The sequence below is a fragment of the Solanum pennellii genome, chromosome 2 (genome assembly GCF_001406875.1).
Source record: "Solanum pennellii chromosome 2, SPENNV200".
Lineage (NCBI taxonomy): Eukaryota > Viridiplantae > Streptophyta > Magnoliopsida > Solanales > Solanaceae > Solanum > Solanum pennellii.
The window spans coordinates 53,623,062-53,643,788 of NC_028638.1; the positions used below are offsets into that span (position 1 = coordinate 53,623,062).

The 20,727-nt window shown below is 35.0% G+C and overlaps 4 protein-coding genes across 4 annotated transcripts; 2 read left to right on the forward strand and 2 right to left on the reverse strand.

The window, feature by feature from the left end:
• Window positions 1-1,055: 1,055 nt before the first annotated feature.
• Window positions 1,056-5,675, forward strand: LOC107011544 (formate dehydrogenase, mitochondrial). Its single transcript, XM_015211086.1, has 6 exons — window positions 1,056-1,289; window positions 2,506-2,677; window positions 3,416-3,956; window positions 4,698-4,822; window positions 5,058-5,170; window positions 5,276-5,675. The coding sequence occupies exons 1-6, from the start codon at window positions 1,209-1,211 to the stop codon at window positions 5,387-5,389; spliced, it is 1,146 nt and encodes a 381-aa protein (XP_015066572.1). The 5' UTR covers window positions 1,056-1,208; the 3' UTR covers window positions 5,390-5,675.
• A 446-nt stretch (window positions 5,676-6,121) lies between these two features.
• Window positions 6,122-7,887, reverse strand: LOC107011748 (photosystem I assembly factor PSA3, chloroplastic). Its single transcript, XM_015211364.2, has 3 exons — window positions 7,443-7,887; window positions 7,201-7,365; window positions 6,122-6,693 (listed from the first exon to the last, which is right to left on the reverse strand). Exons 1-3 carry the CDS (start codon window positions 7,812-7,814, stop codon window positions 6,373-6,375), a joined length of 858 nt encoding a protein of 285 aa, XP_015066850.1. The 5' UTR covers window positions 7,815-7,887; the 3' UTR covers window positions 6,122-6,372.
• A 605-nt stretch (window positions 7,888-8,492) lies between these two features.
• LOC107010961 (deoxynucleoside triphosphate triphosphohydrolase SAMHD1 homolog) lies at window positions 8,493-15,648 on the forward strand. Its single transcript, XM_015210239.2, has 20 exons — window positions 8,493-8,767; window positions 8,859-9,011; window positions 9,979-10,016; window positions 10,251-10,273; window positions 11,139-11,245; window positions 11,332-11,383; window positions 11,470-11,554; window positions 12,254-12,344; window positions 13,216-13,254; window positions 13,451-13,518; window positions 13,613-13,675; window positions 13,781-13,836; window positions 13,917-13,990; window positions 14,121-14,213; window positions 14,295-14,396; window positions 14,495-14,575; window positions 14,646-14,737; window positions 14,876-14,891; window positions 15,006-15,116; window positions 15,208-15,648. Exons 2-20 carry the CDS (start codon window positions 8,889-8,891, stop codon window positions 15,307-15,309), a joined length of 1,416 nt encoding a protein of 471 aa, XP_015065725.1. The 5' UTR covers window positions 8,493-8,767; window positions 8,859-8,888; the 3' UTR covers window positions 15,310-15,648.
• Window positions 15,649-16,418: 770 nt separating this feature from the next.
• On the reverse strand, window positions 16,419-20,038 carry LOC107010962 (peptidyl-prolyl cis-trans isomerase CYP38, chloroplastic). Its single transcript, XM_015210240.2, has 7 exons — window positions 19,663-20,038; window positions 19,053-19,343; window positions 18,742-18,941; window positions 17,852-18,087; window positions 17,571-17,713; window positions 16,973-17,044; window positions 16,419-16,870 (listed from the first exon to the last, which is right to left on the reverse strand). Exons 1-7 carry the CDS (start codon window positions 19,846-19,848, stop codon window positions 16,643-16,645), a joined length of 1,356 nt encoding a protein of 451 aa, XP_015065726.1. The 5' UTR covers window positions 19,849-20,038; the 3' UTR covers window positions 16,419-16,642.
• Window positions 20,039-20,727: the final 689 nt, after the last annotated feature.

A 20,727-nucleotide genomic window follows, 5' to 3' on the forward strand; every position in this document is an offset into this window, starting at 1 on the left:
AATTTAAGCTATCTTTAGATATAATGGAATTACTTCGATAGAAAAAGAACACAAGAATAGTTATCCAATTGTTCTCTCTCTCTCTTTTTTTTTTTTGGAAGGAATTGAATTTCGAAAAATTTATGAGTATATATAATTATAGAATTTATCTTAGAGTTGAGTTTGAAATTTTCATTCTAAATTATTCATAAAAAGTCAAAAATAACTTCAATTTGTACTGATGACCATATACAAACAAATTCAAATTCATTTTTTTTATTTTAAAAATTAAAATTATTTTTTTTCAAATTACACAATGAGATATGACAAACACCTCCATATAATGCCCTTTTGATTTGTTTTTTTTTCTCTAAAATTTCACAATAACATCATATTTCAAATTTAAAAGAACATTGGAGATGTTTTTCTTTTTAAATAAAGTTCTTAATCATTTTATATTTTCTAAAAAATAATTTAAAATAATCACAAAAGATAATAATAAAAATAACATTTTAATTTGATCTTTAAATATCCTACCTAACAGATTTGTCATATATGGACAAGAGCATATAGGAGCATCATGAATGTTGGCTTTTGGACTCCCTTTCTTCATTTTACCCCATAATTTTAACGTTTAATTATTTATTTTATGTATTTTTTTAGCATGTATATTTTTTTTATCGTTTCAATCAAAAAGATATAATAGTCATTTTGTTCGTATAACAACTACCATCAAGAATAAAATAAAATATTTTAATTTTAAAATTTAAGATAAATATTTTTAACAAAAGACAATACATACTTTTTCCGTTTAAAAAAGATTGACTTGGAACAAAATTTAAAAAAAGAAAGAAGACTTTTTAATCTTATGATTCTAATACTAAAATACTCTTTAATCTTGTGATCTTACCACGTGAAAAGTTAAAATTAAAATGTCCCAAAAAAAGAAATAGGTCATTCTTTTTTAAACGAAGCGTGTATTATTTTGAGACCTAGTATGTGAGGTCACATGAGTGAGGATCATAGGTACACGTGTTTCAATTTATATATGCACGCACTTAGATAAATTTAAATTGGAGTTGAAGCAGGTCGCTTCTACTGGGCCTTCGCCCTTTCCTATAAAAAGGCGTTACGTCTCTCCAGTAAGTCATCTCAGCCAACTGGAGTTTATTCTTCTCTCTGTTTTTAGTAAGTACAAACCCTTTGCTGTAAATCCGAAAAAAATTCCGATGGCGATGAGGCGTGTAGCTTCTACAGCAGCTCGTGCTATTGCTTCACCTTCATCCTTAGTTTTTACCAGAGAACTTCAGGTAATTAGCCATTTCTCCTCAATAGCCACTTTTTGTTGCTTTTGTTTTATATGACCTAGTTTTCGCCCTTTGATGAATTATCGGAAAACGGCACGGATCAACTCCAATTCTTCGAGAATCAAGTGAGTTGGAGATTGGAACAGAGGAAACGAAAGGAATTTAACCGTGTAAAGGAAAAAACAAACACACTATATTTGGTGCTCTACCCCTCGTCTCTTCTTTTTGGCTTTTCCCGTACTCTACACACCAAATGAAATGGCTCGGATATGAAAGGGCTACTAACTTTTCAGTTTTCATTACTGCGTCCTTTTTTAAGCTTTCAGTTTTAATTTGCGTGAATATACCTAATTTTTATTAGGGTAGAGTTATATGTTTCAAATTAAATTGCTACCAAGTTAAATGTAAGAATGTTACATAAATTTAGAGACGGCAAGGTTATATACCAAGAAGGTACTCCTTCATCCACAGAGAAACGGTGTCCAGTTCGAGTATGGGCGTGAATCCAGATATAGTTGTATTCCAATGTAGATATCAGACACGAGCGAGAAAAAAAAAAAGGAAGGTTCTATTAATTTGTTATTTTTAGGTTGCTTTTCCTTTAACCGAAAATCTAACCCGGCAGGACCACAACAGCTCTTTTCCGATCATTACTAATGATACTTGCATACTTGAATTTTCACGTGCGATTTCTGATATTTTTATACGGAGTAGGTGAAGAGTGAAATGTTTCACGGGTCTCAAGGACAATGGCAGCAGTGCGTCATTTTCTTTGCATCTTCACGTGCTATATTATTACTTTGTTTATACTAGTTCGACTTGGAAAATCTTTTCATATTCAGTTGTCTGGGGAATAAATAAGATATTTCTTATTTTTTGATTAAAAAAAGAAGAAGATATTTCTTATTTAAAGAAGTGACAAATTGTACTAAACTCATTTACCATGCCTAATATATTCTCCATATATTTCAGGAAAATGGCAATCACGATAGCCTATTATATGTGACAATGATGATTTTTTTTTTAACTATTAATTGTTAGTTTGGACGAAAATGATCAAAGCAAGTATATTGAATAATGCTTATTTCTTGCCAACTGGTGCATCTACGAGATTATAGGAGTTGGATTATAATTTTAGCACATCCAGCTTGCTTATATGACCTTAAAATATTCATGTATATTCTGTCCACTCACCTTTTATTTCTTCATTATTTTACAGGCTTCCCCTGGCCCCAAAAAGATTGTGGGTGTTTTCTACAAAGCAAATGAATATGCTGAAATGAACCCCAACTTTTTGGGCTGTGCAGAAAATGCCTTGGGGATACGTGAATGGTTAGAGTCTAAAGGTCATCAGTACATAGTCACTCCTGACAAAGAAGGACCAGATTGTGGTTAGTTCCTGCTAATCTATAATCTCTCATGTTCTATCCATTATCCCGCTGAAGCCTATGCATTTCTAAAGATAATTTCTTTACCCTTCATGCTTGTACAACTAAACACATCTTAAAAGGAGTATTTTTTCATTTAAAACATGCATATATGTGCTGAAGTATATATGGCTCACGTGAGGAGAATATAACGGTCATAGCAGGAACATTTATTTAGATAAAGAGCAAAGCAAAGTAAACAATATTTGCTTTGTTAGTGTTGGTCCTTTGCTGCTAGTGAATTATGATCAGGACACTGTGAGGTAGTTTCTTGCAGGAGGGAAAAAAAGTGTATTTTACCTTGATATACAGGTGTGCATTTGCAAAACGTCTATACTTCAGGACTCAGGTGTAAGTTGTACTAGTTTGATAAGACTATGGCTAAATTTTGTAATTTAAACAAGGATTTATCAAAGTCGCAGGGGCTTGTTTAGTTGTTGAGTAGAGTGCACACATGGATGCTTTAGTAGTAAAGATTTTCTGATGGATGACATGCTTAGTGTAAATCCTTGCTTATTAGTATCTTTTATCATGAGAAAGAATGGTGCCCTAGTCTGACACACAAACTACTCTGTGTCTTAGTTTTTCACTGTTGAATCCTTTACTATGCTCTATGCAAAGAAATTTCTCCTGAGCTAAAGTTTTTGTGTGTGTCCATCTATAATAGCTTCTTTTTTTTTTTCCATGACTTTCTCTCTGCAGAGCTTGAGAAACACATCCCTGATCTCCATGTGTTGATTTCGACCCCTTTTCATCCTGCCTATGTCACGGCTGAAAGGATCAAGAAGGCAAAAAATCTACAACTTCTGCTGACAGCTGGAATTGGATCAGATCATGTTGATCTGAAAGCTGCTGCTGCTGCTGGATTGACAGTAGCAGAGGTCACTGGAAGCAATACTGTCTCAGTTGCGGAAGATGAACTGATGCGAATCTTAATTCTTGTCCGAAATTTCTTACCTGGACATCGTCAGGTTATCAATGGGGAGTGGAATGTTGCTGGAATTGCGCACAGAGCTTATGATTTGGAAGGCAAGACTGTTGGAACTGTTGGTGCAGGACGTATTGGCAGACTTTTACTCCAAAGATTGAAGCCATTTAACTGTAATCTACTTTACCATGACCGTCTTAAGATGGATTCTGAGCTAGAGAATCAAATTGGAGCAAAGTTTGAGGAAGATCTCGATAAGATGCTTTCGAAATGTGACATAGTGGTCATCAATACGCCTCTTACAGAGAAAACAAAGTAAGGTTTCTGTTTCTGTAATTACACGTCGTAAACCTATACAATAAGATTTATTGACAAAGCTTCTTATATTCGAGTTATTTTAACAATGACTTAATTATGAAATGAACTAAGTAAGCTAAAGTGAATGTTCATTGAGAATGAAATATGATATTTAGCGAAGGGAAGGAGAATCTTTGGTGTCATCGTAATTTTTTGGTATCACTCTAGATCATATATAAAGTAGTTGTATATTTAGATTCCCCGATTGTATTCCCTAAGTTAAGAAATTCTCTTGAGCATCCACCATATACTATGATACATGACTTTGGCTAAGCTCAAAAAGACTATCTCAATGATGGCCCTCCATGGATCCTCCACCTATATAAGCCACGGCTAAAGAAAAATTGCTTGGCCAAGTTGTCTTTCTCCTTTGGCATGATGCAAAAAGCATTTGATATTCTTTCTGTGTGAACCACTGCTACGAGTAATATGCTCTTAGAGATCATGTTTTCTTTTTGTTCTTCCTTTAATTTTCTATTTCAAGATTTGTCATCAGTTAGAGGTCATCGGTAGGATGATAGATGTTCTCAGCAACTTGTGTTGCCAGAATAATATGATTGCCAATGGAGTATTTTTAAGATTCTTGGAGATGTAAGAGTTGTTTCTGTCCATACATCACTCTTCTCATGTCACTAAGGTCATTGATTGTTTCCATGCGCTATATCGCAAATTGCTCACAATTTTAACTATGTGATCCAGAGGAATGTTTGACAAGGAAAGAATTGCAAAGTTGAAGAAGGGAGTTCTAATTGTAAACAATGCTCGAGGAGCAATTATGGACACTCAAGCAGTTGTTGATGCTTGTAACAGCGGTCATATTGCAGGTATTTTAACATAACTAGAACACATCATCCAGAGATGAGCCCTCAGCCTTAATATCAATTGAAACACATCATTATATTTTTTTCTTCAATTCTTGCTTGTTTCTTTTCTTCAATATATTTTATCGACATTTGGAAGTAGTTCCATATCTTGTTGAATTGCCGAATCCTTTGAAGAAAGAAATACTTCTAAAACTATATTGAGTTCTTTCTTTCGGTTATTTCCCCCCAAATTTAGGATACAGTGGAGATGTTTGGTACCCACAACCAGCTCCCAAGGACCATCCATGGCGCTACATGCCAAACCAAGCTATGACTCCTCACATTTCTGGGACTACCATTGATGCACAGGTTTGTAAATACTCTGTTTTCTCTAATTTCTTTAGGCTTTGCTTATTCTTTACTTTCACGACATTATAATTGCGAGCAAACTGAGAGATACTGGCTATTTCGCAGTTGAGGTATGCAGCTGGAACAAAGGATATGTTGGACAGGTACTTCAAGGGTGAGGATTTCCCTGCTGAAAATTACATTGTCAAGGATGGGGAATTGGCACCTCAGTATCGCTAAATTATTAATGTATAGAGTTGTGTCTAGATTTCTGTGTTAAATAAACTGTCAAGCCGTGTCTTCAATAAGCTGATAAAATTGGCTACTTTATGTTCTTTTAGAACTCTAATGCAGTTTTTCTCCGGGTTGGCTGTAACTTTTGTGATGGAAACATGTCCTCTTCTGTGATGGAGGTCTATGTATGATCCTCCAGTGTCTTTCTTGAGTCTATAACTGAACTTCCATTTGTACTGGTGTTGTCCTGGACATTTTATGTTTTAAAAAAAAATTATCTTCTTCTTTGCTAGTATTTGTTGCAGTCGCTAGGTTAATCTTTTCTACGACGCCAGGGAGAACTTGGCAAAAATAATGAAATGATGTGAAACAGAATTTGACATCACATTATATTTTGCTTTATTGGGAAGAAAAGCCGACTTCATCAGTCTGGAGCTTCAGATTTTTAAATGACCTCTTTATTCACATACAAGCGAATAAATGCGATGTATGTGCCATTTGACACCCAAGAAGACCTAATCCAGACACGATCCTGGATGCATATTGTAGTGGTTCATTTTACAGTTAAGCTTTTTTGTCTATAATAAAAACGTCAATTAGTATATAACATGTTGAATTAGATCTTAGGTCTAACTCACACTCCAAAAGCTAGCTCAAAAGGAGGAGGGTTTTTCAAGCCTTAATAAGGAGTCCACCTGAGACTTTCGTCATTTACATTACAGTTATAGTAATAGGTAATTAATACAAATTAGAGCCACTATATCTTTCAATTGCAAGTAGAAAATGCAGACTGATCACAAAAGAAAGAGAGCAGGCAGCGTACACATGCAGTGTTTTTTAATTAGTTGGCGACATTGTGCGAAGAAGATTTGTCATTCATGACATGTGGCTGTGATTTCCTATACCGAATGTTTGTGGGATAATCTTCCTGTTGGTGTTAGTCACCAGTACCTAAAATTTACTTTAAAAATGATAATAAATTTCATGCCTCACTGATTCAAACTGTTTTGCTTAAGAAATTCAAGGTCTTTCATTTGCATCTGAACTGCTTCTTTTGATAATTGCTTGGGCTCATATTTGATTTCTTCAGTTCCATCTGCCATTCTCTTTGCCTTCTCTTTGACAATGATTTCTACCTTTTGCCGCCCGACTGTAGGAAAGACAGCATTAAGCATGGTACTTAGCAGTTTTTCATCTTCTTCTTCAATCAGATCCCTTCCATAGCAACACACATGTATAGCTTCAAGAGCTTTCTCAGCACGAAATTCCATGGGGATTGTAGGTGCTGGAGCTCCCAACTTTGATCGCTTCTGCACGAGTAAAGGAAAATGTTAGCAAAAATGGGCACATTATCGTAATACATTATTTGTCTTAACCGTACTGGGTATAATAACACTGGACCATAAACGAGAGTTCAAATATAAGTGTGATATATGGCTATCAAACCGTGCACATTCTGTGCTTGGTGCTAAATCTGATGAAGCCCGCAATGGGATAGCTGCAAACATAAATTTACTCGATATATTGTAAGCAAGCTTCCCAATAAGAGTTAGGCAGAGCTATGCTGCTTGAATCGTCCAAGAATACTGTCTGCATGTGTCGATACTCTAAAATATATGCAGTTTTGGAGGATTCGAACAACATGGAGGCAGAGTTCTAAGTACCACATCAAAAGAATGAAGCATAAACAGAAGTTGAAGTATGCCTCAAAGACAGTATCCGAGTAAGTATGCTATAAATTTACTGATAAGCATTGAAAGTAAGGTAACATAAATGAAAAGAAGCTAAAAATCGTTGGCAAATGAAATCTTACTAACCTCCCTTGCTTCATTCATCATTGCGATGAAGTTTTGTTCTTCAAATTCAATATCATTTGCTAAACTAAGCCTTGCTACCCCTTCCAAAATTTCCTCAGATTTGAGTAAACCAGCTCCTACTGCAGCTAACCAACAACACAGTAGCACATACAGAGGATCCCCTGTCTATCAATAAGGCAAGGAAAATCAAGGTCAATAATCTATAGATAAAACCAAGCCACTTGATTGCAAGTAAAAATTACCTTGCCACGTCGATCCCGAAATTCATAAAAAGCTCTTGAATCGTTAATGGAGCACTTGTTACCGACTCGCCTCCTGAACTCAGCAAAATCAATAAAATCGCCTCCAACACCACCTTCCTCATTAACAATTCTGGCTATGAGACCAAAAACAGGCAGTGAACCGATGACCTTATTAGCGAAACTAGAAATTGGATTTGTGGTCTCATCCATATAAGCCTTGACGAGCAAGACCGCACCGCCATTGGAGTTGGAATTATTCCTACTGGATGGAAATGTATAGAAACGTCGAAAGTAACGAAGAGAGGGAGAGATTGAGTTACAGTAGATGGAGGAGGAAGAAGAAGGAGAGTGGAGAGAGGAGACAACCACCATAGTGTTACATGTGGTGGACGTTCAATCTTTGTTTTGATATTTGCCCCTTTTGTTTATCTTTTCGGAATCTATCTCGCTATGAGCTTCATTATCTACTCTCAAATAATAATATTAGTATAGAGTTAAAAAAATTAAAATCATATATTATTTTGTAGCCCCTTTAATTAAATTAAATTTATTTAAATACTTATAGTGTATTTGATTAAGTTTTCAAAAATATTTAGTAAAAAAATTAAGGTTCTTAATTTCTTTTATATTAATAGGAGTAGTAGAAATATTTATTTTAAAGAAGTTTTAAAAGCAATTTTTTTTCTTATATTTTTTTTAAAAGACTTCGGCCAAACACAAATTATTACTCCATATTACTAGTGATTGAAATAACTTTATATTGGTTAGTCAAACATAAACTATCGTTTTTAATGTTTTTTTTTTAAAATTTTTTTTTAATAAAAATAATAAAGTTTTAAAACTTGGCCAAATAAATTAAATGTGTGTTTGATCAATTAATTTCAAATAAATTTTTACTGATATTAGAACAATAATTTGTGCTTAAGTAATTTTAAGGAAAAGCATCATTTTTAGCCTATAAAAAACAATTTGGTGTAACTTGTAAGTATTCCTCTATTTTCTTATTAGAAATCCGTGTTTGCTATATAATCTTTTATAAAGCGATATATTAAAACCCTATGGTTAGTGGCGAATGTTCACTGGCGCACTGCCTATCTGGCCCCAATTCCCTAGCGGACGGCCTGTGTCGCTTGCTGCTGCAGCAAGAACAGAAATTAAAAATACGAGACATTTGATAATAGCAATTGAAATAAAGAGACTTTGACGGCACTACTATATCACTACTCACATTCTCCTTCCCATTTTCGTGCATATCAAATATACTCTTCCTCTTACTCTACGCCAGCTCTCCTCTCTCTTTCTCTCTCCTTTCGGCACCTCAAAAGGTATGTAAACGCGTTCGCAATTACTCAACCGTTATCAATTTTAGGTTTATTCATTTTGCAATTTTTCCGTTGTTTTCTCTGTGCTGTGTAGAGTGGTGAAATAGAGAGCCCAAGGGTGAGTATGGGAGCTTTTTCAAATGAAGAACTCAGTTTCTCTTCCAATTTCGACTTCGCTTCCTCTCAAGATCTCAGATTCTCTAAGCAAATCCATGACAACGTTCACGGCAACATCTACATCGACCCGGTCTGTTGCTGTCTCTCACTCTCTGCTGGCTAGTTAACTTTCTACATTTCTGTACATGCTTTGCTTATACCTGCACTGTTTGAGTTTATAGGTAGTTAGTTTTTCTTTTGTTTTGGTTCTAAGAGCAATCACAAATGTGTATGCTACACTAGTTTTCTGTGGTAACTAATAGCCAAAATTGTACTACTATTTTAAAGGGAATTGATAACTGTCAATGAGATAAATGAGAATTCAGAGCTATTTTAAGTTGCACTTCATACATTTTTATTATCCACAGTTTTCTATGGGTAAGTCAGTGCCGAAATTGTACTCGCAAATTAGCCAAAATTGTTAACCGTCAGACTGAATAAATGAGTTCAAAACTATTTTGAATATCAATTCATAAATTTTTGTTATCCACAATTTTCTTAAAATTTTTCAACAAATAAAAAAAAAGTTATCTAGAACGCTTGTGACTTCCAATGTTCAAAGAAAAAAGTTATCTAGAACGCTTGTGCCAAAATTTTGATTTTGTTTCATTTAATGAAACATTAGTGACCATGTGACCATAACAATTAACAAGAGAAGATGATTTTTTCTTCATTCATGATTTATTCGAGAAGCATATAAGGTCAAAATTCATAAGTTTGTTTTGCTGGTAAGAATGGATCGATCTTAAAAGAATGATAGCAACAAAGTGTTTTCCCACACTGTCCTTGGTTAACCTGTGACACAATCCTCTTTCAGCTTTCAGGCTAAAACATGTATTTTATCCAATAGATCAATGAGTTGTTATTCGCCCGTATTTATTTATTAGTATGTGATTGTTTACCAGGCAAGAGAGACACTGGGGTGTGGTGGTTACTGTTTTCTCATTGTGATATCAGATCTACACTCTTATTTTCACTATTCTTATACATTTTCTTTAACTTCTTATTGAGAGCTTTGTGCAAACTACTGGAAGTTTATTCTTTTCTGAACTTTGCAGCTCTACTTGAAGTTCATTGACACAGAACAATTTCAAAGGCAAGTTTCATTATCATCTACTTCTAGTAGTGTAGTATTAGTGGTAGATCTCAGTTTATTGCATCCCTACTATAAATCTATGTACTTTTCAAGTATATGTTTTCAATTTGGCTGCAATTTGCCTATGACCTGATAGTCATCTTTTATTTTCTTTTATTTTCGTTTGTATGTTCAACACTTTATCATGAGAGCTTTACTAGAATTATTGAACTGTTTTTTTCTTTTGTTTTCCAGGCTTCGTGATCTTAAACAACTAGGTAAGTTACTATCCTTGTTCCCTATTTGCATACCTGGTCGCAAGCTTGTTTATGCTAGAACATCAAATTTAGCCTTGTGATTCAAAATGGGATATGAAGAAGTTTTCTTATCTATCATCTACGTGTCCGCTGAAATGTGGCATTTAGTTCTTTCATATTGCAAAATTGTTACTAGTAAAATGTGGGATGACATAAAAGATGTAACTAACCTGTATTTTATTTGTCTTAATGTGAGTTGTTTTGGTTATCAAAACTATGATAAAATTGATAACTATCTTTGCCTCTTAAATATGTTCTGACATTATCTGCAACTTTCAGCTTCACTTTGTGATTAGCGGTGACACTTGAACGTATAAATAGTCTGTTTCAACTTCAGTGGTATCTAAATTGTGGTTGCATTGGTGACTGTCGTCGGATCCTTGTAAGGTCTTACGATAATTGCAAAGATATCTTGTTTCTTAGTGTCCTATGAAGACATATCTATATAGGTTATTCAAATTCTGGATATTCGTGTAAATGATGACTTAAGAACTCATAATTAGCTTTTAAAGCCCTGCATGCATATCTCCCATACAAGCCTCATGCAGAGGCTGAAGCAAGCCCAAGGTTACAAGCCTAGATGCAAGTTACAAAAAGGCTATATGGTCTCTTATTGCTCAATGGGTAAATTTCACCCTCTGTTAAAATGAGATCCATGTTATCTGTTCAAGAAGTTTAAATCATCCATCTTCCACTCAGTACTTGATGCAGCCACTGGCTCTTACTGTTGTGCTCAATGTTGGTGGAAACCTTGTAAGTCCAGGAGTTAACAGCCTGGTAGTGGCTTGAATTTGTTACTAACATGAGCTCTTGTATTCACTTTAAGGTGTGACACACATGGTCTATCCAGGAGCAGTGCATTCTAGATTTGAGCATTCCCTTGGAGTGTATTGGCTTGCCAATGAAGCTGTCCATAAGCTTAAAACCCACCAAGTATTAATTTGTTTATACTATTATTTTGGTTTCTCAACTTGACATACCTGAGGGGTTGTTATGTAATCCTAGTGTTCCTTTTACAGGGTATGGAGCTTGGAATTGATCACTTTGATATACAAACAGTGAAACTTGCAGGTAAGTGATATGGAATGCCTTGTGCATGGATGCTCTTCCTAATGCAGAATAATGAACTTCCATTCCATTGTGGTTGAATTTCTTAGGTCTTCTACATGATATTGGACATGGACCTTTTAGCCACTTGTTTGAACGCGAGTTTCTTCCTCAAGTTTGCAATGGATTGGACTGGTAATACTTTACTGTGGAATGAATTCTGTTATTCGGATACCTCTCAAGATATATGTCACATTCTCATGCTATTCAATTTTTTTTATTTTTTTTGAAATAGATGCTATTCAATTTTTTTATTTTTTTTTGAAATAGATGATATTCAATTTTTCTTGGCTAATAAGAGTTGAATTTTTGACATTTCCAATTCCCTGCAACGTACTTGATCTTAGCAAGAAGCTTCTACTTTTAGTAAAGGCTTGAAGTGATCAAATAAGGAAGAAATGAATTTTTACTTTTTTAGAGTGGGAATGCTTTCATATTGCATTATTGGCAAGTCTTTAGGAAAGCTCTAGTTTTGCCCTTTTAACTTCAATAAATCAATATATTTCTATCCCAAACTAGTTGGACAGTTTTATCATTTAATCATAGAAAATAAAGTTATGCTTATAGCATACATTATGTGGTAGAAATCCTAAAGTTGTAATTAATCATGGTGGAGGACCTTGGCATATGATGATTTTGTTTAGTTGTTTCCAACTGTTTGTGTCTGCTCTTGCCTGCAGGTTGTAGTGTTGATATTGAGAAAATATTTCCTAGTTAACTATCTTAATGTTTTTGTTGTTCAAGTTTCTTTGAAGCTTCTTGCACTCATAATGACGTGATGTCATTATTTTAGTATAGTGCATATTAATGACCTTGTCTTATGTTTTGTTTTAGGTCTCATGAGCAAATGTCTGTGGACATGATTGATCACATTGTTGATGAGCGTCGTATTGATATTGATTCTGGAACCATTAAAAGGGTCAAGGTAAGATGAATTATTTTGATTTATGCTAGTTGATATCATACGAGATGAGAACGTTAATTTGCTTATAACATGTAGTATTTGTCAGTTTCAAAAAAAAAAAAAATCCCTCTGTTTCAACTTGATTGTCCTATTTTGACTTGACACGAAATTGAAGAAAATAAAGAAGACTTTTGAATCTCGCGGTCTTAAATTAAAGATATGTAGAATGTACCAAATTGTCTTTTAAACTTGTGGTCTTAAACATGCTTTGTGAAAATTTATAATTAAAGAGTTGCCATAAAAGGGAAGAGTCATTTTTTTAAAAAATGGACTCAAACGGAAAGTAGGACTAACAAACTGAAATGGAGGGAGTATGAAGTATTTGTGCAAACTTGTATCGTCTCCAGAAGCAATTTGAATTTTAGGTGCTACTCAAGTATGGCAGACACGTGGAACTTTGGATGACATCAGCTATTGGCTGAAAGAGAATTTGTATGTGTGGAACTAAAACCTGCAAAGAGATAGCTTCTTTCATTAAATTCTCTTGAGCTAATAGTAAGAAAAAGCTTCTGCTGATTTGCAATGCTCTTCTTTACAATGCTTTTCAATGGTAACTAATGTCAAATCTTAGTGAACGAATTCTTTGACCAAAGTTATGACTATACGTTGGTTGAGATAATAAAGTTATTCACCATTCATGTGAGTTATTATTACTTCATGCAAATTCTATGACCAAGCTATGACTACGTTCGTTGAGATATTCATGTGAGTTACTATTCTTCATACAGCTAAAAGCAAATTGATTGTACATGCCACAAGTCATCATAAGACTTGTTTATATTGTAAGCAGGAAAAATTTTAAACGTGGCCTTTTGACCTCTATATTTGACAGGAAATGATACTTGCTAGTTCCAAGTTTACGTTGACAAAAGTAAGTCCTTCTCTTCCCATTTTCCAGCACATAGTTATCAGGAGGAAAAAAAACGTGATTCTTGCAATTTGACTGTTTTCATTTGACATGCATTTGCACTTCAATCTGGAATTTTAGCTTTTTATGCTCATCATTTCACATCATATTCCATTTTTGAAACTTGTGCACTGCTTCAATTTGATTGATTAATATGTAGAGCTCAAGGGAGAAGCAGTTCTTATATGATATTGTGGCTAATGGTCGAAATGGAGTCGATGTTGACAAGTTGGTTTCTTAACTATAGATTATTCTCTTCTCTTTTTTTTTCCAACCTATTCTTTTCCAGATTTCACCGGATGAAGCTTTCTTTGGTTTGCAGGTTTGATTACATTGTCCGAGATAGCCGTGCGTGTGCAGTAGGATGCAATTTTCAATTTGAGAGGTCTTCTCTTTCATCTTTTTGTCTATTGTGAATCGACATCTTTTCACAAATATCGAGAGAAAGGGAAAATAATTCTTTACCATGAACTGTATTCATTTTCTGTAGGTTGATGGAAACTATGAGAGTATTGGGAGATGAGATATGTTATCGAGCCAAAGATTGTTAGTACTCAACTCTAACCAATATCTTATTTATTTTTGTTTGACTTCTGGTCTTATTATTTGTGTGGATAAATCCTCAGATTTAACCATCCACAAGTTATTTGCCACACGAGCTGATCTACACAGAACTGTTTATACTCACGCTAAAGTGAAGGTACATAGCTAATTTGACGAAGTTGTTCACTGATTTTCTCACCAGCATATCTGAAATGTGGAAGTTATCATTTTGTATGTCATATTTAAGTATGTACACATTTTCAATTTGTTTTCCCATCATTGTACAGGCAATAGAGCTTATGATTGTAGATGCACTAGTGAAAGCAAATGATTATCTACACATATCATCACATATAGAGCATCCTTCTCAATACTGGAAGGTCCGCATGGTCTTTTTGTTAGCTTCAACCTCCTTAATTCATGGAACCATGAAAATAATTTCTCTGTGTATGTGGAAGTAGTTAGATGACACCATTTTAAAAACCATCGAGACTGCTCCAGACCCGGAACTGAAGGAATCTAGGGATTTGATTCTTCGTGTTCGAAGGAGAGATTTGTACCAGGTACTGAGGTTATCTAAAGGGTGTTGATTACGCACGTTATATGAGTATTATGGGATGTTTGAAGTTTACGGGTTAATTCTTGTTTTTGCACATTGCAGTTCTGTAATGAGTATGCTGTCCCAAGAGACAAAATAGAGCATTTCAAGGATGTCACGGCACATGATATTGTCTGTTCGCAGGTAGCTAACATATAGTAGTCTGTTTTTGGGAGTCTTTAATATTTCTATGGTAATAATCATTATCTTACAGAAAAGTAGCAGTGAGACACTTAATGAAGAGGATGTTGCTGTGACCAATGTCAGGATAGATCTGACACGCGGGAGGCATAATCCGCTTGAAAGGTTGGTCAAAATGGGTCATCCTATGCAGTTCTTGCACTTGCATGCAATTTCTCTATCCCTCTCCTCCACTTTTATTATCATTCTGAACCTTCCAATTTATTTTCTTTGTATGCTGGTTGGACGTGTTGCCTCTGCCAGTATCCATTTTTTCAAGGTACAGACTATGGGTTCTACAAGTTTGATCATCAAAATCTATTCAATTACTTTTCTTGTCTGCATGTTTTTCATCTTTCCCGACCTCACTCTTAATGATTTGATTGAAATTCAGGATTATGAAAGTGAGGAGAAGTTCTCTATACCTGATGATCGCATCAGCCACTTGCTGCCATCATCATATCAAGATATGATTGTGAGAGTCTACTCCAAAAAGCCCCACCTGGTCTGTCCAGATAACGAGTATGCATTTGTTTTTTGCGTTCTTCTCCATCAAGTCTGATCTCAGTTTTTTTGTATCCTACTCAAATTTTCAGGTGGAAGCTATTTCTGATGCATTTGAAAATTTCCAGTTAAAGACTTATGGAATAAAAGCACAGGTTCATGCAACACCTGAGAAGAAAAAACGCCGTGTATGATATTTCCCCAGTCATCACTACAAAATCCACAGTAGATATATTTGATTATAGTATATCTCAAGCAACATATTACAGTCAATTTGTACAGAAGTCTTTAAATGACACGTGAAAGGCCTCTCAAGAGTTAAACTAGAGTTTTTGTAGAAAGTTGCTACCATTTACTGTATATGATAATATCCTCCGAGTACTCTCAACAATTTCTTGTATCCTAGCATTACTCGAAAAATGGATTCTTGGTGTAACCGACTTCTGAATATTACAGAAGCTGATGCTTTTATAATACCTTCTCTTTCTACTTGGTGGTTGGTGAATGAATATATGTTAAGAGGATTTGATGTAGCTAAAGTTTGTTTATGTGCTGGTTTTTGAAGGAAAGAGCAACAGTTCTATTCATGATGAGTACCATCTATGAAAATAAAGTTGCAACTGCGAAAGGTAACTAAAACTCTGAGATTTGTAACTTAGTGTTGTAGCAAGAAGCAATATTTGATGGAGGTTACGTATATTCTTGGCATTCTTTTATTTCTGCCGCATATAGAAAAGTATTCATCTCTGTACTCGGTTATATTGTTTTTTATCTTCTTCGCTTCCTTATTTTTTCAGGGTTTTATAATTGTTGATCCTTCTAGATTCGGAATCCATTTTGATAAAAAGAAAAAAAAAAACAAATTGAATCTGCCCTTGCGCTTGCATAATTTCCATATAAATGTGATCCAGAGACTAAGCATCAAATGCCCAAGCAGTGCCTTGTCGTCTCATTAACTTTACTATGCACGTATTTCTGGTATGTTGTATTAGTAGGTTTTTAATGGCATCTCCTATAATCGTAAGCGTGATGTATATAACTTTGCAATTTGACTGTGGAAAATATATTGTTGTGACACGCCATATCCAGATTAGAGCTTCGCAGAAGTGACAACCGCTATTTTGCACAAGGTATGAATTTGATTTCAGATGTATCTTCATGCAACTGAACATGGACTCTGTTTGTTGAAAGTTAGAAGTCAAAACTCTGCTTTGTCCGTTGGGTTGTTGGAAAAGATGGATTTATAAAACAATTGGGCAATAGCAAGAGAATTATTAGTTCGGATTATGAATTTAGAGTGATGGAAGAAAAATAAACACATATATTGCTCAACATTTAGTTATTGAAGTGAGTGGAAGGTAAAATGGTACCTTTTGGATTAATCCTGGGGAGATGATATTTCAAAAGCAAGAAACTGAAATTGTTGAATATATGATGAAAATAATGATTATACTCTTCAGAGAGTTTCGTGAACAACTCAATGCAGGTGGGTCTTAATTCGAATAATTCCTCACTTAAACGACATCTCTAACCAGCAATCTTGTAGCTTGGATTCACAAGATTATCGAGGCCAGATACAATTTGTATTGATTCTATCACATCTCCCACCTTCAGATCTGCCAAAAAGTCCTCATTTTCTGTCACATAACCGAACACAGCATATCGACCATCCAATATATTGGCGTTGCTAGGAGTCAGTTCACTTTCTTTCAACAACCAAAACACCTGACTTGAGGCAGAGTTATTCTCAAATTCCTGTAAGCGCCCATAATCCAATGAGTTTTGACAAATATAAAGGTCATCAAATAAAGTTACATGAAATAAGCAGATGCAACATCAAAAGTAAAGGTATCTCACTTCTCTAGCCATGGCCATTGTTCCAAAAGCATTGAAAGGTAGTCTTGTTTGAGCCTTGTATAGACCAAGATCCTGTAGAAATAATTCCAGAGCCTTATTAATACAGAAGGAATAACAAGGAATATAAAATGAAAAGAGAAGAATACCATGATAAAGGCAAATATGAAACCTTTGTTGAGTGTATCAGAAACATTTTGGCTGGTTTAGTATAACGGAGAATGTTCTTGTTTAAGGCTGTGAATCTGTGATGGCGTAAGTAGGGAAAGTTTAGTGCTGAGGGAATATAAATCCATTTCTCAACATGGAGTCCTACTCTATGGATGAATTGAGGAGTGAGATCTATGCAAGAACAGGCATGCCAATGGCCCAAATGCTGGGGCAAGTGATCTTTCTCTCCACAATTATAGGTCTATGGTAATTTCTAAGACCATCACAATAAACTGGGTATAAATGTATAATCCATATGATGATAGCCTTGCCTGACAACGTCTACTCTTATACTGTTTATAGCTTCTACTGAGCAATTGGAGAGAAGTGATCAGGAGTAGGAAACCAAAAAGTTAAATTTAGAGGCGGCAAAATGACAACATGAACTTACTTCTAAAGTTTCTCCGTAGAATGGTGCTTTTTCACCAACCACCATAATCTCTAGAGGTACTGTCCGGGTTTTCTCTGTACTGGGGTCAATAAAACCTTCAGCTGGACCTTCAGGATCTCCTGTTTGGACCACAAATCCATCCGCTGCAGAACATCCACGATAATGAGTTTCAAGAACATATTCAAGTCACAAACTACACGGACAACATTCCTTGTTTGATGCATAAGACAGTTTTATTTGTCCATTGGTTCGCAAGAACAGAGCAAAAATCATAAGCTCACCTCTTTGAATATCCATGCCATCATAGAAATGCCTCTCGACCAAGTCAATAAAATTTCCGGCAGTAACTGGAGCATTATATCCATCTAGAACAATACGAAATATGCATTCCTCCAGGTTGGGATTGTCTTTGACTTTAACCTTCATATCCAAAGTTGCTCTTCCCTTCAGTAAAGGCATATTTTGATATTCTTCAGGTACTTCATATGGGAATCCATCCACCATATCCTCTTCAACACTGCAGAAATCGAATGCCCCAGGAAGATCTCAGCTGCAGTCAATGACAAGGGGTCTAAATGAGAAAGGCATAACTTTGGAAATTCACCATTTTTAAAAGTTTTCGTCACTCCTCACTTTCTATACATAGAATTGGTCCATAGTCAGCAAAAAATCTTATTTTGGTATTCAAACTGGAATAAGTAGCCTACTTAAACATGCATCCGTCCAATGACACTTCTGTGCTTCTGTTGGCATAAATTCTACCAAAGCAATTGCTTTGTCAAAGTTTCAGAAGAAAAAGTTATTTTGTACTAAGGTTTTGACACCTTCTTTTAGAACATTTCCAGTAACAAAGCACAGAAAATACAACACTGTATATGGATATTGACTTTGCCTAAACCAAGCTACCCAATACATATTCAGGACAGAAGAACAGGTACTTCGGCTAAGTATGTGCATGATTGGTTTCTTTTTCAGTCTCATGTGAAGATAAAATTAAGTCCATGAAGCAGTAACAAAGCATCATATTGATGCATCATCTAGCAGAAAATCAAAGCCCGACACCTCATTACTCTTTACAACTCGCAGGGTTTATGAAAATGTGCATCAAAGAACATGGCAAACTAAGCTAGCAATACTGTTTTTATAAGTAGACTAAGCTAGCTATACTTACCCTCCAACATAGTTAAGCAATTCCTTCTGTTTAGGTGCAACAGCATCTCGAGTCCTGTCTTCAACAATTTGTTGAAGCTCACCTAACCCAGCTTCTAGTTTGTTTAGCAATTCAATAGCGTGGTCAGTCTTTGACTTAGCTACTCCTGAAATAATCAAGGTCCTCCCTTCCTTAAGAGCTCGAGATGCTTGTCTTGTATTCTACACAGTTAAAATACGAACCACCATTACAAATCTAGAGAACTACATTAATGAGTAGATTCAAGCCAATAAATTATCAAAGTGGGAGCAACTAAGCAAACGACATCTTACTCTTTCAACAGAGTCAAGCGCCTTGACACCAGCAATCTTGAGACTATCAGTAATATCTTCAAGGGGTTTTTGGACTTCTCTTATCGCCTTGTTGTCTATAGGCAATGCATACCTCAATAACGCCCCTGGATCCTTAATCGGTGGCCCTGAGATCAATACAGAGACATCTGGCAATGCTGGGGTGCTCGCATGAGCAGGACCCAACCATTGCGATCCAGGTAGTCCACTAATCAAACTAACTGACAATGCAACTGCAGCTGCACATTTCTTCAATGACAAAAACCAATCTTTCTGCAGGTTCGGGAAAAATCTTCAACATATAAGTTCCTACTTATTAAGAACACACACTTGAGAACTTTAGAAAGAACTACCAACTGCAGTCTTGTCATTACTTACAAATGCTAACATTGTATAACTGAGGCAGTGGATTCGGCTTAAACTATATATGCATATAGTCGATTTTTTTATACTAAAGTACGAAGTAATAGATGCAATTGTACACTCAAACTTCTCATTTAGATATTTGAATTCCCATTAACTCATTTCGAACTAATGAACATCTATTTTTTTTATAAAAAAAAAAAAAGTGAAGGAGAATAATAGAACTTGCCTCTTTGTCTTGGCATTCAGATTCAGAAGGAAGCGAGCTTTGTGAAGAACATAGTGGAACAAAATGGCGGATCGATCCTTTACTAAGAGCAGGTGCGAAATGGCTGTAATTGAGCTTAGGCTTGATGGATTTGGTGGAAGTTGTTAATGGGGAAGAAAAATAGTGGCAGGAAACAGATGCTGCCATTGATGAATTTACAACTAGTTTGTTTACACAGTCAAGCAATTCTAGAGGACATTTGGGGTTTGGAGACACAAAAAATATTTGACAAAATGCAACTGTTATTAATGAAGAAATTGAGATTGAAAATAGGTGTAATGGACAGGAGGAGAGTAGAAAGAGATAAGGATAAAATTGGAATACCAGAGACTCAGGTCAACCTCATGCTCCGGATAAGATAATTCAGTGTCACTTTAATTGGATATTACTCGTATGGTGACGTTTAGTAGGCTCTTTCTGGGCTTTATCGCTAAGTTGGGCCGAGACAATTACACACAATTTCGCTTCGCGCGCCCTTTTAAACGCGCGAAATTTGATATGAAAAATATTACTCTTTCATAGTAGTAGAATTTCGCTTGGGAAAAGGTATTTTATTTTTATAGTACTGAAAATTAAAGCTTTTTATTCAATATTTAAAACGACAAAAAATTTATATACTCATCATGTAGAAGTCATCATGGATCGTCTATCTTAAATCAGTTATGATTTGGGATGGATGGTGGAAAAGAAAATTTGAATTTTGATTTCTCTGAATCTATTAGGATTGAAATAAGCACAGCAGTCTAATTATTTAATGTATCGTATCCAATTGAATATAGTATGTCCGAATGCTATATTTTTTAAGGGATTTTGTAAATAAAAAAAAAGTAGGGATATTTATGTAAGTTATACTAATTTATATCCTACAAAATGTGATTCCTATAATTTATAGGATATTAAATGTATTAAATGTAGGAGGTGCAGTCGTTGAAAAATATAACACATAAATAGGACTTATGTATGTTTTGTATATGGAGTAAAAGTGGTTGAGTCCGGGTGGCAAAGAATTCCTTTATTTATTTTTTT